Source organism: Miniopterus schreibersii (assembly GCF_964146895.1).
Source record: "Miniopterus schreibersii genome assembly, chromosome: 9".
In the NCBI taxonomy this organism is placed as follows: domain Eukaryota; kingdom Metazoa; phylum Chordata; class Mammalia; order Chiroptera; family Miniopteridae; genus Miniopterus; species Miniopterus schreibersii.
In genome coordinates this window covers 597,467-620,763 of record NC_138118.1, presented here as the reverse complement: position 1 = coordinate 620,763, position 23,297 = coordinate 597,467, and the positions used below count along the sequence as shown (strand labels likewise).

Sequence of the window (23,297 nt, the reverse complement as noted above, 5' to 3'; positions counted from 1 at the left end):
AGTAAGCGGCTGAGCAAGGGGATGGTGATGTCAGAGCCGCCCCCAACCCTGAGGCGTCTCCTCCAGACAGTGGCTCGCGGGACCCAGGCTAATGAGCGAACCCACAACAACAGCTTGCCCGCAGCTCCCGCCCTGGGTGCTGGCTCTGTGGGGATGTCCAGGGCACGCGGTCCTCCCCCTTCTCTGATCACAGGCCGTGCAGCCCCGAGCCTGACCAGGCCCGTCCGGCAGCCACAGCTTGTGCAGAACTTGGTGACAAGCGCCTGTGGACACTGAGTTCCCGCCAAGGAGAGTGGGGGAAATGCCACCCCTTCCCTCTTGTCCGTGACTGAAGGGCTGCAGGGATGATGGTTCCCAGTTCACCTGAGGAGCAGGACCCCTGCTGGTGAGGTAAGTGGACAGGTGGACACACCGGGAATCCACCTGTGTGCTGCCCAGGGCGTCGGAATCACGGACGGAAACTCGGATCTAGAGTCCGATACCTTCATGTTCAGTGCCACGTACAGGATGTTGAATTCTTTTCTCAAATGTCACCCTGGGGTGGGCAGGGACACGTGGAAGGATCCTGTAAGTTACTAGGTGTGACTGCCTCAGGCAGGGAGGGTGACTAACCCTCCGAGGTTCAACCCAAGGGGCCGCACCCCCTGCTGTCACGTGGGACCTGCTTTCTGTCTCCCAGGGGGGATGGGACGACGTGTGACCTGGGTAGGCTTTAGTGTAAGTTTCTCCCGGTGTCTGCCCTCCTTGGGCGCCGTGGTGACGGACCTCTGAGCACAGGATGCAGCCCCAGGTCACCTGCGCCCACCACGGCCACTCATGCTCCTCCCAGCTCCTCTCCACCTCCCCCCTCGAACGTGGTGGTTGAAGTCGCCACATAACTGATTACCGCTCCAAGTGTTTGGGACACGTGCTTCCGTGTTGTCTGCCCAGCAGTTCACCGCCTCCTGGAGTGGCCTGAGTCCTGGCACCGTTCCTGGCCTCTCCCCCACAGATGTGTGCCTGGGGCTTGCTCTGAGAGTGAGGCCTGGGGCAGTTAGTGCTGTTACTGCTTTGCCTCCCTGAGCAGCCAGTGTTGGGAGATGTGAGGTCCTGGGCGCCCCAGGCCCCTTGCTCATCTGACAGTGGGCAGCGGGCCCTCCAGGAAGGGCTGTCTCCAAGACCTCCAGGCCCCCGGCTTGGTTTCTGCTCGGTCAAGAGTTAGATCTGGTGCTGAGGAACCTGCGGTGGGTGCGGCCAGGTGTCCTCAGGTCAAGTATTAACTTTGGGGTGTGACATCGTGATCTCTGACCTGGTGATGTCTGCCAGGGCCACGTGCTTGGGAGCACCGGGGGTTCCCTCTCAGCTCCAAGGTCCACTTGGTGGAAGCCCTCAAAATAACGTCGGTTCCCTTACGTGCAGAGGTGGGGCTGTTACGGGTGCAGGGGTGAGGCCCAGGGGCGCGGAGTGCGTCGCCCACAGAGCCGGGCCTGAGCTGTAAGACCCACGAGCAGGTTTGCGGATTGCAGGCCCTGCCCAGTTCTGCGCAGATCAGAGGTTTTATAAAACTGAGACTTAATTTGGAAAACCCCTAAAATGCAAGCCCCAAACTGGAGGCCACCGAAATCTTTCCTGCCTGGTGTGGGTGGGCCACGTCCTCTGACGGCGCCCTTCTCAGAGGAGCACGCCCTTGGTCCCCAGCGGCCAGGGCTGCTGTTGAGGACGTGCCCTGGGACTGAGGGCCAGGACTTAGGGGCTGTGCTCACTGTTCAGTTGTGTGTTTTGTGGTAACAGCTGCAGAGGACGGTGCCACCCACCCCTTCCCAGCACTGTGCCTGGTGCTCGGCCACTAACAAATGGTGTGTAAACAATTCTAATTGTCAGAGCCCCTCAGGGTGCGGTTCTTTCTTAACAGGTAGCGTTACAGGAGGATCCTACTGGTCTGGGAGAGGGGGGCGGGCGGGACTGACGGAGGGTCGGCCAGTGCAGGACGAACTTGGTGCTGTGCTTGGCCAGAGCCCGTGGGCGTCCCGCCTTCAGTGGACACTTGAAAGGGTGTGGGGCTTTGTCAGAAACTAAAGGGAGGGAATTTGAAGTCAGCGGGTACTACCCTATGTTTCCTTATTTGCTTCCCAGCATCCCCCTAATGTGCAAAACTTCCAACAGAAACACACCTCTGGGAACGACGGGGGCCGTCCCGTGTAGGGTGCGTGTCTGATGTGACACGGCCGGGCTGTGGGTTCTGGTGGGAACAGGGACAGGCCTCCCCGGCCAGCTCCGCCCTCCCAACACCAATTTGAACGTTCGCTGGACGCGCAGCGTCTCCTGGGTGCGGGTTCTAGAATCAGCGTCGCCCGAGAATGAGCCCGAAGGCCGGACCCGGAGCCTTGTCCAGGGTTGTACCGCTGGGCTGATTCTGAGGACGGGCTGAGTCCTGACCGATTGCAGAAATCGCTCGCGGGCCCTGGGGCCGGGGGAGGGTTCTCACGGCCTTTCCCTCCCTCAGAAGGTGATGCTGAGGCCCCGGCGAGACGAAGTGATGCCTTCCTCCCGCTCCAGAGCCAGGGCGGTCCCAGCAGACTCCCGCGCCCCTCCCTCGGCGCCCGCTTCACGCCTGTCTCCCTCTGTCCTTCCAGGTGTGGCCAACGAGGATGCCTTCCTGGAGGCGTGCCGGCTCAGGGGCCAGCAGGCACTGCCCGCGCACTCCCACGGCGCCAGCGCCAGCACCAGCACCAGCGCCCGCCCGCAGAGGCCGAGCAAGCCCGCCCCGCCGCCCAGACACGTGTCCCCTCCCGTCTGTGAGGACGAGGACGACTCGGGCCGCCATCGGGCCGCCAGCAACTGGGACCCCTCCGCGCTCTCAGCAGGTGTGCAGAGGGAACCCGAGGCGGAGCGCCCTCCCGGGGACGCGCCCCTTACTGCCCAAGGCCCGCCAGGCCCGCGGGACCAGCAAGGACAGAAACCGCTGCTGTGCTGCTGTGTCCTCACCTGACGGGCGGGGCGGGGGCGGGGCCCGTCAGCCGCCCGGCAGGTAGGGGCAGTGCCTCCGCGAGACCCCCACATTAAACGGGGCGCCAGCCTTCTGTGACGGTATGAAGCGTGTTGTCTCGGGCACACGGGACGGTGCCCCAGAGTTACCAGGTGCTGCTTTGACCCTAAACCCCTTCGTAAGTTCCGGCTCAGTGCTGCGGTCTCGCGACTCAGGTGGGACACGGGCCCGGGCCGCTCACCAGACCGGGCCGGCAGCCTCCGTGCCGCGTGTTCTGTCCTGCGTTTTCTTTCTTCTTCCTTCGTGCCTTTCCTCGTGTTTGGTTCAAAAAAAAGGCCCTCCCTGGGTTCCTCTGACCAGCTGGGTGGCTGCTGAGCCACGCTGTCTCCCATGGACCTGGTGGCCTCTGTGGCCTCCAGACCTGTGACTTGTCACAGGGCCCGGGTGGCTCTTCTACGTGAGTTCCCCATAGCAGGCCCCGGGTGGTCTCCGAGGGCTCGGCCCCTGGGCGTTGCCCAGTTCCCCGTCACAGGCTGTGTCGGAGGACAGGGTTCGTCCTCGGTCCTCTGTGTCCAGGGACGTCGTGAGGTTGATTCCGTGGACTTAGGGCAAAGCAGCATCGTCTCAGAAATAAGCTCATTTCCCAGAACTTTCTATTGAAATCTGTCCCTTGAGGGTTCCTTCTGGTCCTTCTCAGGTGAAGCCCAGGTGTCAGGACAGGGGAAATGTCCCATCCACCCTGAGGTGGGTGTCCTGGGGCTCCAGCCACGGCTCAGAGCCCCCACCCCCGGGCCCAGCTGCTGTTAGCAAAGCAGATGGGCCGTGGAGATGTGAGCCTTTTCTGTGTGGCGGAGTAGGAGACAGGCAGTTGGAAGGGCTGTGACTCGGGAAGCACCGTGTGGCCTTGACTGGACTCACTCTCGCCTGGAACGGAGGGGCCCTGGGCTGGCTGGGGAGGTACCTTGACGTTCAGGAGTCTCAGGGCTGTAGGCTCTTTCCCTGAACAAACACCGTCTGACAGGGATTTAACCGGCTACACCTTCTGGTCGGAGGGGCACCCTGAGCCTCCTAGGTCGGGACGCCCCGCTTCCCAGGAGTGAGGTGTGTGGTCCGGGCCTGAGCACAGCCAGCCTCCCGGAAGGAAGGGCCAGTGCCAGCGGGCTGGGCCTGAAGCCGTATCCTGAGCTCGACAGGAGGCTCCTGCCTTGTTGAGTGAAGGACACTTTGTCACCTACTGGAGTCATCTGCCACCGTTACTGAGTGGGGACATCGAGTTGGGGATGCTGGCGCGAGTCCTCCCGCGGCAGTGACTCCATTTCCCGGGTCCTTGTCTGTGGCTGGGGAGGGGGGCTGCCTCACGCCCTGGAGCCTCCTTGGTGCCGTGGGTGCACCGGAGCACCAGTGGGAGCATTTCTGAACGGCGTTGGAGTCAGACTATTTTTTGTCGTTTCCTTTTTTCAAATCAAATTACAAGACCTTGAGAAGACCGTCCGTGTGCAGCGACCACGGGTTTAAAGGCGTGGTTCTCCCACAAACACACAGCGAGCTGGTGTCACAGACAGTGGAAGCTGCCCCGAAGGAAGACTCGCGAAACAGGCAGGGAGGGGAAGACGTGGAGGAAACTGTCAAGTGTGTTTCTGAGCTGTTGCTGCCTGCAGGGCGGGGGGCCTGGTGTCCACGGGTCTCCGTCCTGCAAGTAGAACGACCATCCACAGGGTCTGCGTGGGCCGGGCTCGCCCTTGCGCAGACGCGGGATGCTCCTGCTTTAGTCGGGGGCCCTCCACTTAGGTAGCCTTTGGGCGGCTCCCGTGTGTCCTGGAAGGGTGGCCCGTCACCTTCCCGCCCTATTCAAAGTCTCGGGTAATTTTCCTTAAAAAGTATGAATGAGGGACTTTGTTACCCAGGGCGTCCTGTGTCCTCACTTTTGCCACTTGACCGGCCGCCGGACACAGGTGCCCCTGGCACTTGGGAAGCAGTGACGCGTGGAGGCAGCCGGGCAGTTTCGAGAGCGGTAGTTTAGGCCAAAACGGATGAGGTACACTCCCCCGACGTTGAGCTCGCTGCTGGTGTGAGCAGGTCCTGCATTCACGGCCCACGTAGCTGCATCAGGATGTGACGGGAGGGACCCGGGCAGCCCGAGCCCCCAGCTCGAGGCTTGGGCCGCCTGGCCTGGCCTAGGCGGCAGGTGGAAGGGACGCGGGCGTCAGTTGCTGGCATTTGGTTTCTTAACGTGCTGTTGCCTTACTTACGTTCTAACCCTGTAAGATTTGCCTGCTGCGTTCCTGACGCCACAGGCACGTCCGTGTGTCCTTGGCCGGCCCAGGAACCAGCAGATCGTCAAGTGAGACGCTGAGCAGGGTCGGTGCTTTTCCTCCGTGAATCAGCTTCCCGCAGGCGTGACTGCGAGGAGGGAAGTGAGAAATCACTCCACGTGAAAAACACTCGGGAGTGAAAGACGTCGATCCTTAAGTCTTAAAAAAATTTTTTTAAATTGATTTTTAGAGGAAGAGAGAGGGGGGTTGGGGAAAGAAACATTGATTGGTTGCCTCCTGCACGTGCCCGGACGTGGACCAGGCACTGAACCTGCCACCTGGGTACGTGCCCTTGCCCGGAATCAAACCTGCGGCCCTTCAGGATGCAGGCTGACGCTCTAACCACTGAGACACCCTGCCAGGCTCCTTAACTCTTTATTTTCTGACTTGAAGAAGCACTTCCCGGAATGCTGCAGACGCTCCCCTCGCTCTCGGGACTAACGAACGGCCACTCACGGACTAACGGCCGGGCAGGAGCTGCTGAGAGGTTGGGGAGCTTGTCTTTCAGTGAAACTAACTTGCTTGTCTCTGCTTCTCCGCTGAGAACTTGCTTTCCTTACAAAGCCACCCTCCCCAAGGGACCTTGAAAGAGGGAGCATCGGCCTGAAGGGGCGGCCCCGGTGAGGGCCCTCGGCTGTGACACCCACAGTCCAGAGTGATGGAGGCGTGTCCTTCCCAGGGAGCTCGGAGGATGGGAGGCCCTACGTTTTCTTGTGTTTTTTATTTTGATTTAAACATTGAACATTTTAAGGAACTAGCAAAGTAATCCTGTTTTATAACGGACCCCCGTCCCCGTTTCCCCTCCGCCCTCAGACCCGACAGCGTGGCCTCCCCGGGATCATGAGGGACCCCGTCTCTTTACAGTTCCAGGCTCCTCCGCGTCAGACAGGCCGGGTTTTCCCACGAGCACCTTATTTCTTGGTTTGGGGCCTTGGTTGGCGCTGTTTCGGCTGAAGGTTAGGGACACGAGATGGCGGCAGGCGTAGGGTGTGCGACACGCGTGGCCGAGCCATGCTCGGGAGGGTTGGGGACCCGAGAGGCCTCAGACCCTAAGCGGCCCCGTTGGTCACTGCAGAGCCTGGTGCGTGCGCCTAGGGGTGGGCACGCACCCAGACACCAGCTGTTTTCACTGCGCTCCCCCAGTTTGAGACGTTGGACAGAAACGCAGTTGTGGGTCCGGCCCGTTGGAATCAGACAGGGACAGGGTTTCGGTCAGACGTCCGTTTCCTCACACGATTTTGAAGAAACCTCCCCACCAGAGCGAGGCCCCGCGCCTGCTGCCGCCCGGCTCCCTGGGCCGCTGGTCTGGCTGGTCTGCGGCTGGGGCTGCGGGTCTGGGACTTGCCCAGACGCAGGGATCTGGCACCTGCCGGGGGAGGCCCATGTCTGGCCATTGAACCCCTTTAGTCTGGGGTCCTATTTAATAAGAATGTAAGTGAGGAATCCACCCCTTTCCCCAACTCCTGGGGCATCCACCCCCCACGGGAAGCCGTGGGCCCTCACCTGCCCCCCTCTTAGCCGACCCGGACTGGTCCCCAGTTTTCTTCACTGAAGAAGGACCTGTGTGGGCCCGACCGTGGCCCACCTGGCGTCGCCTCCATTCCACCTGCCACCAGTAATCAGATCCGGTGTAGGACACACCACACGTTCCCAAACGGCCCTGGTCCCGTGCGTGTTCCGCCGTCTTCCTCTGTCAGGTTCTCCTTTCCTGGCCCCAGGTCCGGTGGCGTCACCTTGGCTCTGGGGCTGTGAGCGGGTCCTCCCACCCTCGCCATCTGCGCAGCTCGCGCCTTTTCTTCCACGCACGCTGGGAGGAACCCCCCTGAACACGTGGCCTGGGTGGCACGGCGAGGGCGGGCAGGACTGGGAGGGCGCTCGGAGCCCTCGCAGGGGAGTTGGCATGGCCAGTTCTCTGAGTCGTTGGCGGAGGCTGGCAAGCAGGGCCCTGAGTGTCACGGGTGAGAACCGAGGGGCTCCTGGCGCCTCGTCTTTGCGGCTGTCCCAGCACGAGAGGGCCCCGCTCTGTTGGCCTCCACTTGGTAGCAGGGGGACAGCGGGCGTGAGCCAGGTGTGGGCACGGGTCACGCGGGCTGCCTGTGGGGACCACGTGACTGTGACCCTGAGCTGAGTCCTTAGGATGGGTGAGCTCAGGACCAGAGGTTAAGCTGTAAAATTAGTTTGAAAGTTAGTCTTGAGAATGCGTTTAGGTGACCTTGGAGCCGCAGCGACCCCGGCCCGGCTCCGTTTCTGCAGAACTGAATTCAGAGGTCCTCGTGCTGGCTCTAGACTGGAGGGTGAGCAGGGACAGTCACCTGTCTGTCCCGAGGCCTCCGTCAGGCTCCCTGGGAGAAAGGGGGACGGTTCGTCCTCACGGAGGCGCCGCCTCTCCCGCGGAGCAGACCCTGGAGGAGGAAGCTGGGGGGTGCCAGGTGGGACCCCAGACAGGGTCACGTGACGGCCGAGGCCCCCTGTGAACTGTGTTCAAGGTTTTTCTCACAATTTAAGTCGGTTGTGTCTCGCTGAGCTTTAGGCGGGGACCCTGGAGACGTGAAGATGCGTGACTTTCCCTTGTCATGTGTTTTGTTACCGTGGGGACATCGGAGCATGGTTGGCTCTTGGTGGGGGGCCGGCTGCCGTTGCGCAGTGTTTCACACGCCGTGTTTCCTTAGGACTGAAAGAAGGCAGCAAGCGGAAGAAGCAGAAGCACAGAGACGAGTCCAAGAAGAAGAAATCGGCCAAGGGGCAGCACTAGAGCGGCGGGGCCGCCGGGCGTCGCGGCGCTGTGCGGGGGTGCCCACGCTAGGTGGGGCGACCGCTTCGCCCGGCCGGGACACACCTCCCCACAGCACCTGGACGCCGGTGGCTGTTGGATCAGGCCAGCGGGCAGCCGCGGGCCTGACGACCACGGTGGCGGTGGCGTGAGCCGCCCGTTCTTTCCGCGTTTCTCCCAGCACTAAGATAGCGTTTCCTGCAGCGCGGGTGAGGCTCTAGCTCATTCTTCTCGGCGGTTCAGCTGCTGTGCAAACTCCTGATGTAGCTTTAGAGGCGAGACAGTGAGGTCCAGACAGGTCCCCGGGTGAGTGTCCGCAGAATGGCTCCTTCCCCGAGGCTGCGCGGCGTCGGGGATGGGAGGGCGGCGGAGTGTAGGGGACCCCCAGGTGTCGCACATCACGCCTGAGCCACGACCGGCAGGTACTTAGCTTCAGGTCGCAGAGCTGTGCCTCAGCGCCTGGCCTCGTGGGTCACCTGTATCTGTGGTTTTAAATCTGGTCGTCTCTGAGTCGCCCAGCTTGACTTTAAGTATTCTTTAATTTTTGCCAAATCCCCCCTTTTCCCTCTGGACCCATAGTTGTTCCTTGTAGCATGTGTGCAGGGCTCTGCGAAACTCTGTTCCTTAAAACCATCTCTGGCTCTGAGTTTAGGGTGTGCCGCGGAAAATTAGGCTGTTTGCACACTCACACTCACACACTCACACACACACAGTCACACACACATTCACACACACACACACACTCACACAGTCACACACACACTCGCACACACATGCACTCACACATTCACACTCATACACACACGCACTCACACACATTCACACTCACACACGCATTCACACACACACACAGAGTCACACACATTCACACATACACTCACACCCACACACATTCATACACACACACGCACTCACACGCACACGCACTCACGCACACACATACACACGCACACACACACTCACACACACACATACCAGCAGGTACTCGGGACTCAGTATTTCAGTCTGTAAACATCGGCTCCTTTGCGAGAATCCTGCTGTAGCCAGACTCTCGCCGCCTCTGTGGTGCTTTCTTTGCATGATCTGCCGCCTAACCCTCTGCCCCCTGCGGTGACGCTTCCTCCACTAACACGAGAGCCCGCTGCTCACCCGCCTTTTCCTCTCTCTCGTGGAAACAAGGGGGTGCGCAAAGCGTGGACGTGACATAAAAATGCCAGCAACTCGAACCCGCAGCGTGGAGGCCAGGGTGCTGTGGCTGAGCCCTGTGGCCGGGCCGCCCGATAAGCTGATGTCTGTGGTTCTAACATGACTGTCCCAGGGACGTTCGCTTTTGTTTGTTTGGTTTTGGTGGTTGGGGGGGGGGGCTGCAGGACGGGGCCCCTGGTGTGACGCTTGTTGTGGGAACGTAGTCGTGACAGCGTGACCTGTATTGCCACCAGCGTAAATAAAGTGTGAGTGTCACTTGTGGCTCACGTGCCATCATTTACACATGTTGTGAGTTGCCCTGTCATTAGTTGTTAAATAAAAGCAGTTCTGCACCATCTCAGTTATGAAAAGCTGGTGTTTGGGGCAGAAGGCTGGGTCCTGAGCTGTGTGCTGGGCGAGGAAATTCCTTAAAGCTGACACCCCACTGAACACATGGGAAACCACCCTCTTGGGGGACACTGGACGGGGTGGGGGGACACTGAGGGGACGAACTCCGGGCTCTCCTGGCCATGGACGTGTCCCAGCTCTGTCCCAACATCCCGGCCTTGCTGTGAGGAGGGGCTGTCCTAAGCAGGTCCCACCACAATGTCACCACCACGGGGACGTCCCCTGCCCATCTTGAAGCTGCTGGGGTTGCTGGGCAGACAGGAAGGTGCCCCTGGCCCCAGCAGTGGCTTTGTTGAGGGACAACACTGGGTGCTGGGCCCCTTCCAGCCTCTAGTTCAGATCCTCTCCCTCCCTGTCCCCTCCAGCTCTCACAGGTCCCCTGGCAACTGGCCACCCACAGAGGGTCCCCCGGAGTACACTTACCTGCCTGGCACCCGGTACCCCCTCTGTCCCATTCTTACTCTCATGGCCCCATCAGCGTGTTCCAGTCAGCGGCTGTCACTGGGGTGGGGGTGACCGGGGGCCCTCCCTGAGGTCACACTGAAGGCGCCATATGGGCATCTCTCTGGGACCAGCCCAGGGTGCGATGGGAATTAAGGCATCTTCACCTTCTCTTGTGGCTGACGGCTGGAGCTCATCACAGTGACCACTGTCACTGCAGACACAGGACGGCCTGGCTCCTCACCTCTGGCCAGGTGACCCTGAGCGAGTGGCTAGCTTCTCAGATAAACCCTAACTTTAGAAAATCGCCGAGTGTTTATCAGAATTCCCAGCTTCTCCCCAGGGGAGCCAGGAAGCGATGCCACCAAAAGTTCTGTCCTGGGTAGGGGGTGTCACCGGGCACCAGGCAGCACTGGATGGCAAGGTCAGCGGGGACGTTTCAGACGTTTGAGCTGCAGCTGCTCCGTCAGGCCAGTCCTGTCTGCTGAGGCCCCAGCGCCCGCGCTCTCCTGACACCAGCCGGGCTCTGGCCGAGCAGTGGTGACCCCCACACCGCAGTGGAGGCAGCTGATCACAGGCCCGTCAGCAGCCGCGACTCTGCCTCTGTCCCTGGGGTTTTTTTATAGGTTTCCGCTTGACTGCATTCATTCTCAGTGGACAGACGGGACCCGGGTTTTATGGCATAAAAATGATTGTTTCTCTGACAAGACATTACACAGCGACCCGGGATAGCTCCGGATGACACCGGCCCGTGAATCTTCCCTGTCTCGAGAAAGTGTATCGGATTCACGGCGAGGTGGCCAGCTGTCCGGGTCTGGACCCTTGGGGCTCAGCTCATGGAGTCCTGGGTCTGGAAGGTCTGCTTGATGGGGCCCTAGATGGGACAGGACAGGGCCCAGGGCACGGCTGAGCCCCAAGTCCACTGCCCACGCCTCTGGAACCCTGCCTGTCCTGGGGGTGGCCCAGGCTGTGCCCTTCGGCCTGGCACACCTCTGCCAACATGTCCTTAATCTCCTCCATCAACCCGGGTGGTGGGAAGGGAGTGCGTGGGCTCCTGGAGGCTGAGGAGCTCGGGCAGCGCTGTGACCTCAGCTCTCTGTCCTCTGAGCTCGGCTGTGTCACTGACCTGCCACCGTTGAGAACACGGGCCCCAGGAAATCATGTACATTCCGGGCCTCGGAGTGCGCGTGGGGCCCGAGCTCTGGCCAATCGATGGGAGGCCTCTGCTACCACACAGCTGGCCCTGTGGTCACTCTGAGCACAGAACTGGTGTCTGCACAAGGCTGGCGGATCTGCACAAAGCGCCATGTTTCAGGGCGGGCGGGGAGATGGTGCTGCCTGCTTTTGGGTTCGTCTCATTTCAGTGCGTACAAGCATGTTATTACACATATGAACAAATGCACTAGGTATATGCATACCTAGTATAGGCAGTTATGACTGTTACATTTAAGTAAACCTGCAACCGTCCCCCACGCTTGGAACCAGGGTGGAGTCCAGAGAGGTGACGTCCCAGGTGCCACACTCACAGGAGGTGCCGCTGCTTCAGGACGGGAGACCACTGCGTCTTCTGATGGCCTGGAAGGGTCACGTCATCTGACAGGTCGCCCTTGGTGTTAGTGGCCTTGGACACCAGGTGTGGGTCCTGCCGGGTGGCCCTTTCTTCTCTGTCCTCACCCCCCGCCCCCCTTCGCCCACCATGCCTTGGGAAGCCGCCAGTTAAGAGCCAACCATGAGCCTGCAAGAAGGGGACAGCACCTCACTAACCACGCTACAGGACAGACAGAAGTCCGTGCTCAGCGCCGCCTAGCGGGACTCTGCAGAGAAGGGGACCCCAGAAGCAGAGTAGTTTGTGGGACGAACAGTAGCTCCCGTGGCACCTTGGCCTCTGCTCTAGACTCTGGACGAGTGTCCGTGTCGTGAGCCCCAGCGTGTGGCGATTTGCTGCAGTGCCCCAGACGCCAGCACCGTCTTGGCACGCAGACCCTGCTCTCAGAAATCCAGCTTCAATGGGGTTTCTGTGCCTTAATATTTCAGTGTCCCAACTTTTCAAACCCCAAATAAAATATTTTCTGAAAAAGCTTCGTGGGAATTTTTTTACCGCAGGTCTTGGCATGGAAATCAGTTGCTGGGGGTCCGCGTGGGCAAGGTGGCGTTTCATGGTGCAATGTTCCCTGTGGCCACAGGAGGGCGCCTCCACAAAAGAAACCAGGGCTGTGGTCAGGAGACCCACCTCCACCCGCGGCGCACACGGATGTGCACAGACACGCACACTACACGCATATGCACAGACACGCACACCACACGCATGTGCACAGACATGCACACCACATGCATGTGCAGACACGCACACCACACACGTGTGCACACACATGTGCACAGACACCACACGCATGTGCACAGACACGCACACTACACACATATGCACAGACACGCACACCACACGCATGTGCACAGACATGCACACCACACGCATGTGCAGACACGCACACCACACACGTGTGCACACACATGTGCACAGACACCACACGCATGTGCACAGACACGCACACCACACACATGTGCACAGACATGCATACGCGTGCAGGAAAGTAAATTAGTCTTACTAATTATGTTCATTAAGGCTGAATGAGTTGTGGGGGGAGGGCACCCGAGCCCGGACATTGCCCCCTGGTGGGTAATTACGCTCGCTGGGCCATGGGGAGTTTGCCATCCAGTCCGTACCCTTTCAAATAAGGGTTCACGAGGACACAAGTTTCAGTAATAACATTAGGCTCCAGCAAAAGTTCAGCATTTTCCTCTCTACACTCACACGCCAAGGACATTTCTACACCTTTACTCACATAACATGACAAATGGTGATTTGTGGTTTCCTGGGCTCAGAAAAAGAAAAATCTATTAATATTTCTAGCACCTCCCAGCTAAGCCGAGCCCTGCGTGGCCCCCGTCCCTGTCACACGGAGCTCACGGCAAGCCCACCAGCCTCAGCTCGGAGCCCTCAGGAGTGAGCTGGTCCCACGGCGGGGACGGAGGGAAGCCGGTCACCTCACCCCTGTTTTTGTTTCCGAAGCTCTCGGTGGGAACACGCGGGTGTTTGCTCAGCCCAGACGTTTACCGTGAGCAGCTTCTGCAGGTGCAGAGCAACATCCTGACAAACGGGGTCTTTGTTTCTCCCAGTTTCCTTCTCGCTTAAGCCTATGGTGTCTCTCTCTCCTGACACTTTACAACATCAAAGAGTGTGACCTCTGTGTCTCCTGCTGTCCTTTACTTCTGACAAATTGCTATGAAGACCGAGGTAAAAAAAATCTCAAAGGGCCTGGGCAGTAAAAGACAAAGCAAAGGGGAACCCCCGCACTGTCCCGCCCCGGGAATCCTCCAGGGGGCGCCACCGGCAACCCTCACCCTTCGTGTCCTATTTATTTATTATTATTTTTACTCCACACCTGAGGATATATTCCCATTTATTTTTAGGGAGAGGAAGGGGGGACAGAGAGAAAAGAACCACTGATGAGAGAGAAACATCGATCACCTGCCTCCTGCACGCCCTCCAATGGGGATCCAACCCACAACCCGGAATCGAACCGGCGACCTTTTGGTTCATGGGACGACACTCAACCACTGAGCCACATTGGCCAGGCCCCATTGATTTTTATAGAGAAAGAGATAGAAGAGAAAGAAAAACACTGATCAGCCGCCTCCTGCACGCACCACGACCGGGAATCGAACCTGCAACCTTTCTGGAGCATGGGATGGCACTCCAACCAACTAAGCCGCCCAGCCAGGGCCCCTGTGTCCTGCGTCAGACGCAGAGAGGGCTCTGGAATATTCGACATGCCTGCCACAGCCACTGCCTCAAAACAAAATCCCTAATTCAAACTAAGACACTGTCTCAAAACCCAGGAAAACTCCCGGTGGTCACCAACTAATCGAGTAAGTGACATTCTCTTTACCATTGCTTCCAGCCCGGCCGGTGTGCTCAGGGGGTGAGCGTCGACCCGTGAACCAAGAGGTTCGGGTTCGATTTCCCATCAGGGCACACGCTGGGCTTGATCCCCAGAGGGGGGCGTGCAGGAGGCAGCCGATCGGTGTTTCTCTCTCATCAATGATGTTTCTCTCTCTCCCTCCCCTTCCTCTCTCTGAAATCAATAAAAACCTATTTTTAAACAATGTGGCAAATATTAAAAGCCGAAGTTAAAAAAACACAGGAACTTTCTTTGAAATAAACGACCCAAGTGGTGTGAGGTGACCTTGGGCCGTCGGCTTGGGTGACGACGCAGCAGGGACACCGCCAGCTTCCCGTTTGTCACACACCATCTGTGGTGACTAACGAGGGAGCTGGTTACCAACAAGCTCCGAGATTTCCCCAAACTGAGAATCTTGTCTCCTTTCTGCAAGTCGTTCTGATCTGATGACACAGAAACAGTTTTGCTTTGAGGTGCTAACGTTCCTCTCATCAGATACATTGTGGCGAGTCTGGGGGGCGATGCAACTTGTTTTCTTTCTCTTTTGTTTTGTGAATCCTACCTGAGGATATTTTTTCCATTGATTTTTAGAGACAGTGGAAGGCAGAGAGGGACGTGAGGGGCAGGAGGGAGAGAGAAAGGCATTGATGTGAGAGACACACATCCTGACGGGGGCCAGGATCGAACCTGCAACCCAGCTATGTGCCCCTGACCAGGAATCGAACCTTCAACCCTTCAGTGCTTGGCCGACACTCTAACCACTGAGCCACACCGGCCAGAGCTGAAAGCACTTTTTCTCAGGGTGGAGGGAGTTTCTGCAGCGGGTCCAAGGAACGTGTCTAGAACAGCATCTAACTTTGAAGGGCTGAGCACGTAGCTCTAATTCGCTCCATTGATTGCTCCATGTTTCCACGGAGGAGTCAGACCCAGCGGTCAGGTGCGTGCCGTCTGCCAGGAGCCTAAAATAAGGCTGCAGGCGACCAGGGCCTGTGTGGACGGTGTTTAGAAAGCAGCTCATCACCAGAGAGCCGAGCTTTGTCCCTGGATGAATGGTGCTCAGACTCATACAGGGAAACCGAGAGCCCAGTCTGCAGCCACGGGGATACGGTCACACCTGCCTGTGGGTCTGAGCTGATGGCGGTGACTGAAGTGGGAGCCAAGCTCATACAAGTGTGTCTGGTGTCCTCAGACGCCCAGTTGTCCCTCCGGAGCCCGGGGTTCATCTGCGTAACGCATCAGGTCCAGGAAACGCACTGTGGACCAGTGGCCAGCCTTACGTTCAGTCCCATCACGCTGGGGCTGCTGCAGGGACAAGCTACTTCTGGCCTAGCCGTGGTGTCGAGACTGAAATTACCCACCCAAATTGCTGCCCCTCAGAGTAGCCACCCTGGGAGGGCGTGTGTTTGCCCAGTGATGTGTCAACTAAAGAGTCTTTGGATTAGTATCAGGAGGGGAAATGTGTTGTCTGGTGAGAGTGTTTCCCTTTGGGAACAACCAGAAGCTATTTGGAGGCCAGTCTCTGTGAGCAGCGTGACTGCTGGCCTGGAGCCTCAGCAACGATCAGGCTCCAGTCAAGTCTGCAAAGTTGATGGAGAAACGCCTGGTACTATGTTCAGGGCATGTGAGTGAGAAGACATTTAATTCAAAAAGCTTCAACCGAACCAACACCGAGCTGGGTTTTCTAAAGGCTGTGTCTGAGGAGGGAGTTTCAGCAGTGTGCCGGCTGTGACGGGACCCCAGCGTCCTCCAGGAGGGGCCACACCTGTAACCGAGTGTGCTGACAGATAGTGTGCTTGACATTTCACAGTCGTAGCTCAAATGTTCTACCACAGTGTGCACGCACACACATGCACATGGGCACACACACACACACACGCACACGGGCACACATGCACACACGCACACGGGCACACATGCACACACGCACACATGCATGGATGTGCACACACACGCATGGGGCACATACGCACACATGCACACAGCCACACACATGCACACACGCGCACATGGGCACACGCGCACGCACAAGGGCATGCATGCACATGGGCACACACATGCACACACACAGGGCACACATGCACACGCATGCACACGCATGCACACACATGCACACGGGCACATGCACACGCTCATATTCTTTTCTTTAAAACTCTCAGTCTTGCCCTGGCTGTGGTTGGTGGAGCACTGTCCTGTGCACCAAAAGGGGTGCGGGTTCCACTTCTGGTCCGGGCGAGTACGGGAGGCAACCAGTGGGTGTTTCTCTCACATCCATGTTTCTCTCTCTCTCCCTTTTCCTCTTTCTAAAATCAACAAACATATCCTTGGGTTGGGATTAAAAACAAAACAACAAACCCTCCCAATCTCTGGGAAGCGAGGTCTCTGGGACCCTGGTCAACATGTTTTCTCGGATTGCATGTCCTAGGATCCACCCCTTCCACCAAAGTTTTGGCTGTGAGGTTCCTTCGGAAAGTATTTTCACCTTCTTGCCAAGACGCCCAGAGTACTTTTAGGCCAAACCATTAACACCCTCCTTGGAGGTGGTTACGCCCACCTCCTGTCCAGTAAAACATGTAATTCAGTGAATCAATGGCATCGTCCTCTGTAAGTTCCAGAGTTGCCAGAACTCTGTGACTCCCTGGACCCTGAGATGGCCCCCAAAATAAAAATCCCATCTGCACTTTGCCAGCAGCTGTTTCTACGTTATGATTATTATTAATAGCAATTCCTTAGCTGACCCAGCACCTGCTGTTGGTGACGCTTTCAGACAAGTGATCTCCTTCGATCCTCACAAAGTCCTGTGCACTGGCACCTTCACCCCTCATTGTACGGAAGGGGAACCGAGGCTGCAGATGGTCAGTGAGTTGCCCCAACATCCCCCCAGCTGGCTGAGGGGGCCTCAGCAGCTCTAATTAAGTTTCTGCTTTAGGGACGGGCGAATGGCGGGCAGGCGGCTGCCCCTTCCCCTTCCTGTCACCCGTGTCCCCTCCGAGCCATGAGCCACCAGGGGAAATCATGTCACTCGAGGCAAGAAGGAGCCCAGGCGGTAGTTACACTTTCGCAATTTGTTCTTTAATCAAAACCATTACAATTCGAGGCCGGGAGTCCTGATTACGCCTGGAGTATCCGTGATTTATTTAATTCCTCTGCTCTTTCCCTGATTTTTGGGTCAGAGCCTTTGAGACTCACTCTTGCTTCCCACGGGCTCGGGCTCGGACTCGGGCTCAGGCTCGGGCTCGGGCTTGGGGGTTTGTCTGGGTGGGGCTCCCCTGCGGGGGGACGGACGGGCGTCCTGCCTTTCAGAGCCATGAAATCCCACTTGCTGGCATTCCCCCCGATGCTGCACGCCCCCGACCTCGAGGGGCAGGCCAGGGCCAGAGGGCCTTTCTTGACCTCTCTGGAACCTCTCCCCCCACCAAGCCAAGGGCTGGGGTCTTTTCTCAGCTCCCCTCTGAGAAGTGTCCTCCTTATGGCCCTGGTAGCAAGGACAGAAGGCAGGAGGCCTTCAGTGCCTAGAGTCAGCATCTGTCTGTCTTTGGAGGAAACACCTCCTGGGTGCCCTGTGCTGGTGCGTCAGCTTTGAGCCTGGAAGACAGGAAGGGAGGGGAGAGAAAGCAATGGCGTTGAGAAGACAGACAGGGGCCAGGGCGGTGAGCGTGTCTTTGCGCCTTTAAAGGAAGAGACCACAGCATCCCCGCCAACGATCATGTCACCGCCTGCAGGAGCAGGGTCATCAGGGTCACTTCCCTTAGTGCCCTGGGGAGGAGGCACTCATGGGCCTCCTTCAAGGGGATGGCACCCAGGGGCCTCTTTTCCTTAGAAAATAGAATCTGAGGGTGGCAAGGCCTTGAGGCTCCCGACGGCCCCTCGGAGACTTCAAGATGCCCTTAGAGTCCGTGCCACTCTATCCTGCCGTCAGGGCCGTGGATTCCGCTGCAAGACACTCAGTTCTGAAAATCCAGCGTCCATCTAGAACCTTCTGTCAGCCGCGGCCATTGGGCCATAATCTAGAGCTTTCTGACGGGAGGCGGCTCCTCCTTGGTTGCGCACGTCCCCCGATAAGGCAAATGCTCATGTAAGAAAAGTTGGAAACGCCGGGAGGTTGAGAGACAAAAGCAGGGCACTGACGACCTCACCCCTAGAGGCCACGCCTGCCGGTCCTCACCACCCGGGCTTGTCTGCCTAGGGACGAATTTCATTAAAACACAGCAGAGGCCTGGCCGGTGTGGCTCAGGGGTTAGAGCGTCGGCCGAGCACCGAAGGGTTGAGGGTTCGATGCCCGGTCAGGGCACGTACCTGGGTTGCAGGTTTGATCCCCAGCCCCCGTCGGGGCTCGTTCGGGAGGCAACGCATGGATGCGTCTCTCTTCCTCTCCTTCCTCCCTCCCTCCCCCCACCTCTGAAAATCAATGGGAAAAATATCCTCGGGTGAGAATTAATAAAACAAAAACCAAACAACAGGCAAGAAACTTGCGGGAGAGCGATGGTGTTTTAAATTCAGACCCTGGCCCGTCGCACCGGCCATCACAGGAGCCCGCGGCAGCCCCCGCGCCTCTAGAAGACCCGGCCTTGCTCCGGGTTGTAGCTGATGTTCAAGCGGCTCGGAGTCACCTCCTCCCGGCAGAGCCCGTGTTTCTCCCCCGGTCCCCAAGTCCGCCCCGTGACTCTTCATAAAAGGCCGGTGTAGATGCGTGGACAGAACCGCACGGCTCTTGCTGTCCCTCCCGCGCGGGCGGGGGCGCCCGATTGGCTGCGCGGTTGCCAGGACTCGGTTGCCAGCGCCGCGATTGGCTGCGCGGTTGCCAGGACCCGGTTGCCGGCGCTCCGATTGGCTGCGCGGTTGCCGGGACTCCGTTGCCAGCGCCGCGATTGGCTGCGCGGTTGCCAGGACCCCGTTGCTAGGACGGCGCCGGCCCCAGCCCCGGGAGACGTGCGCGGAATCGCGGAGGCTCCGCTTTCTCCGCCGGGCTGATCTGCGATGCAGATGAGCCGCGTCCCCCTTTCTTCTCGCTTCTTACGACAGAGAAAAAGCCCCGAGTTTTCAATCAGAAGCTGCGCTGCGAAGCCCCAGGTGCCACTGGCAGAGGCCGGGCCGGGGCGTTAATTCTTATGCAAAGAGCGGGCCAGAGGTCGGTGTCTGCGATTTGTTCTGGAAAAGCTTGTGAGACTGCCACTGAACCCCGCGACCCTTCGGGGCGCCCTTTTCTGTGTGTGTGATCAGAGGCGAGATGGGACAGAAACGCGAGTCGTGGCATTTTCTGAGTATTGGACACTTTCCCTCTGGGCCGGGCCAGGGGCTGGGGGGCTCACGTCTCTGGCTGGCACAGCAGGTAGGGCCCCCCCAGCTCCAACCTCCACCCCAGAGGCAGAGAAATACTTGTCGGAAAATGGCCCAGAGTGGAGACCACTGGAGCCTGCAGCTGGGAGGGGCTTTGTGCTCCTTTCCCCGGGGCCACCCCGGTCACCAGGGCCTGTGGGGCTCAGATGTCATCTGCACAGTGGCCTCAGCACTGGGCCAGAGGGGCCCGAGGGGTCAGAGGGCCGGGCTCCCCTCCTGTCCCTTCCCACAAGGCGGGTCTGCCCTCCCACACCTGTCTTAGCTCTGCACCCAGCAGGCCCTCTCACCCCACAGAGAGACCGGGGCTGGGACAGGAAAGAGAGGGGAGGAAAATAACCTTATTTCAAAGACGCAACATCTTCATTCCAGGACGATGGAATAGCCGCGAAGGTGAGAATTGCGTCTGTCACCCCCCAGCCGGGTGTTTATTGAGTGGTGGCTGGGGCAGGACAAGGCATTTCAGACACAGGACATGAGGTGATGCATTAACCGAATAAGCTATTAACGCTCCTCCCAGAATGTGTGGCCTGCAGACGTTCGACCTTTCTCTCTTTTTATTGAGGGAATCGCATGGATGCTTTGTCTTCAGAATCCCAGGACTCTCTCTCTCTTTTTTTTTTGGCTAATCCCCACCTGAGGATATTTCTTCCACTGATATTTAGACAGAGTGGAAGGGAGGGAGGGAGAGGGGGAGAGAGAGACAGAAACATTGATGTGAGAGACACACGGACCGGCTGCCTCCTGCACGCGCCCTGACTGGGGCCGGGGATCAAACCTGCAACCCAGGTACATGCCCTTGACCGGGAGTCCACCCCTCGACCCCTCAGTGCTCAGCCGACACTCTAACCACTGAGCCACACCAGCCAGGACCAAGACATTTTTTAGGTGAGAACAGACAGTTCAACTCTTCAGACAGTGCACATTCAACGGGAAAGATAGCTCAGGGTCACCACGTAGGTTACGTAAGCGTGTACGGGTTTGTTTTTTGACCACAAATAAAGTTAGTTTCTCCCAGAGGCCCCCAGAACCCCCCTCACAGTAGCCATGGGCATCTGGGGTGCAGGGCTGATGTCCACTGTCAGTGTCACCGCCTCTGGGACCCATGCGCTTGGTTCTCAGCCTGATATTGGGGTGGGGTGGGGAACACAGTCTAGGGGGACAGTGTACGTTTTGGGAACCCTTCACTGGATGCTGGAACTAGGTTAGAACCTGAGAGGCGTCTATTAACAAGCCACATTGCAGCCCTGTCCCTGAACCACTGTCATCAGAAGTAAAGCCACGTCTGAAGCACGACTTCTCGTGTGTTGTGGGGACTGGCGTGCATGGAAACTCCCAGAATGCAGTTTGCTCTGCTTTCTCCCTGGATGTGGTGGCTTCCCACCCACGTCACTCAGAGCGTCTGGGCCTGGTGGCGGCTGTCTGTAGGCGGCGGCTGCTGTCCTTTGTGCAGGGCCAGGCGGCAGTGGCATTTGTTTGGGGTGGTGAGCGTACATGTGTGTGCATGCGTGTGCACACACCCACACGTGTCAGCATGTCCACGTGTTCACGTGTGTGCATGTGTATGAGTGCGTGTAAACACACGTGCAATTATATACTCATGCACGTGTGTTCATACGTGCACATTTGTGTGCATGCATGTGTCCCTGTAAGATATTTTTCGAGACAAGCTGCTTCCCCTGCATTAAAATAATGGCCTCATTAATTTTAATATTTGCTCGGCCGTGCATCCAGGTGATTTGGAGGATGTGTCACGAGGGAAACGTTGACAGGTTAGGTGCCAGTTTTCCATGCAGGGGAGGGAGGCTGCTAATAGGACCTGAAGAGCTTTGTCTTAACCCCAACACCGGGGACCAGCCCCGCGTCCGATTCCTCTCGCAACCTCTGGACAGACTCCCCCAACTGATTGAGATTCCACTCGCACCCTCACTCCGCTCCCACCCACGTAACTGTCAGCTGCCCTTATCATCACTGATTATGCAAAACTGAGTTTTTTTGAAGCGTGGAGAAGTAATTTCATATGCAAACAGTTAAAACTCTCCCGAGCATTCCCATTACGTACGTGTTGATAAATTCACTTGTGATGAGCGACAGCGTGAGGTTTTGGGGTTGGACCGGTCGACCCGTGGAAGGCAATGATGACAATGACAAGCTAAATGCCAGACGTGTCCCCGACGCGCCTGGGGAGGAGCGTGCAGAACGTGTCTCCCGACGTCTCTCAGTGAGGAACGAAACGCGATTGTGTGCAAGGACGAGCGGAGATCGCGCGGTGACTGGAGGGGGATTTCTCTTCTCTCGGACGATGCTACTTACAAATGCCGCTTGCTTTTTTAAAAAAATGTTTTTATTGATCTCAGAGAGGAAGGGAGAGGGAGAGAGAGAAACACCAATGACGAGAGTCATTGATCGGCTGCCTCCTGCACACCCCCGACAGGGGATCGAGCCTGCAGCCCGGGCCTGTGCCCTGACCGGGAATCGAACCCTGACCTCCTGGTTCATGGGTGGACGCTCAACCACTGAGCCACACTGGCCGGGCTGCCACTTGCTGTTTTTCTGTGGAAGTATAAGGACCTTTTAAACCTTAACTGTTCGAGTCCCAGGAATTCCTGGCACTCAAGTAAAGCCGTGGTTGTAAGTCCCTCATTTCCCCGCTATCCCCATTCCTCCCCGTTTCCTACGAGGCCCCACAGGCCAGGCTGAGAACAGAATTCCTGGCTCTGGGTCCGCGGGTCCTCAAGGTGCCGTCTCCTCCTCGCCCCTGGGGTCAGAACCACATGGTCCAGGTCCCAGCGCCTTGGGACCCAGTGGGAGGGGGTGTCCATTCTAGACCCACCCCGGGAGCCCTGGGCCCAACCGGGGGACACGGGTTGGTGGAGCTCGGGCACAGCTTGTCTGGAGCCCGAGAGGAGTCCATGGCCCCACACGGTAAGAGGAACACCTGAAGGTGGGGTCCTGGAGACGCACCCAGAAATGTCCCCAGCAGGTGCCAGGGCGGAAAAGGGGACAACGGGCCAGGCCATGTCCCCACTCAAGGACAGCAGACACGTAGCGAAGACAGGAGAAGTGGGGAGGCACCGGCTCTACGGGGAGAAGCTGAAGCTTTGGGGGTCCGGTGTTGTTCAGCTGGGGTGGGGGTCTGTCTGCATTCGTTCTGCTCTGCAAGTCCAGGTTGCCCCAAAGCCCAGGGGTTCCCGGTGCCCATGCTCCTGCTCCCAGGGGAGGATGCTGCTGAAATCGCGAAGCCTCCGCCCCGGGGCAGCCTCCCGGGTGTAAGCTGTGATGGAGGCCGGGGAGGAACGGCCTCTGGGTGGCTCATCAGCACGGCCCACCTACAACGCCCCGTGTATGTCATGAAAACCTCCACGCAAAGCCCCAAAGCAGCCCTGGCTGGTGCGGCTCCGTTGGTTGGGGCTTGTCCCAGGCACCGAGAGGGCACTGGTTCGAGTCCCGGGCAGGGCACACGCCCGGGTTGCAGGCCTCACCCCCAGCAGGGGCCGTGCAGGAGGCAGCTGATCGGTGTTTCTCTCTCCCTCTCCCCTCCTCTCTCTGAAAATCAATAAAAATATTTTTTAAAAAGTACAATCTGTCCAGCGTCCCTCCGTATCCATGGTGGGAGGGGCTCTACCTGACGCAGGTTTATCACGAGCAGCTTTACCTCTGTGGCTCGTGCCCCCAGGGACGTCAGTGTCACCTGCACCAGCGACCACGTGGGAAGCAGAGCTTCGTGGCTGCTCCGGCAGGACCGTGGCAGGAAGCTACTTGGGGCGGGGGGGTCTGAGGCACTGAGCCAGCGAGTGTAACTGGGGTTGGGGAACGACCACCAGGGTTTTGACGGACAACCGGCCCCCAAATTCCTGGGCACTGTTCAGAAATTACTAAGTTTTTGGATAAGTCTGCTCCACTGACCCTCGTCTGCCTCTAGCAGC

At 58.4% G+C, this 23,297-nt stretch overlaps 1 protein-coding gene across 2 annotated transcripts in view; it reads left to right on the top strand.

Moving 5' to 3' along the window:
- DNAJB6 (DnaJ heat shock protein family (Hsp40) member B6) overlaps positions 1 to 9,592 on the top strand; it is a 51,386-nt gene extending 41,794 nt beyond the window's left edge. For both annotated transcript variants that reach the window (XM_081147978.1, XM_081147979.1), the window contains exons 9-10: positions 2,613 to 2,843; positions 7,947 to 9,592. In XM_081147978.1, coding sequence (XP_081004104.1) covers positions 2,613 to 2,843; positions 7,947 to 8,029 — 314 coding nt within the window. In that variant the 3' untranslated portion in view covers positions 8,030 to 9,592. The remainder of the gene's footprint in view (positions 1 to 2,612; positions 2,844 to 7,946) is intronic.
- Positions 9,593 to 23,297: the final 13,705 nt, after the last annotated feature.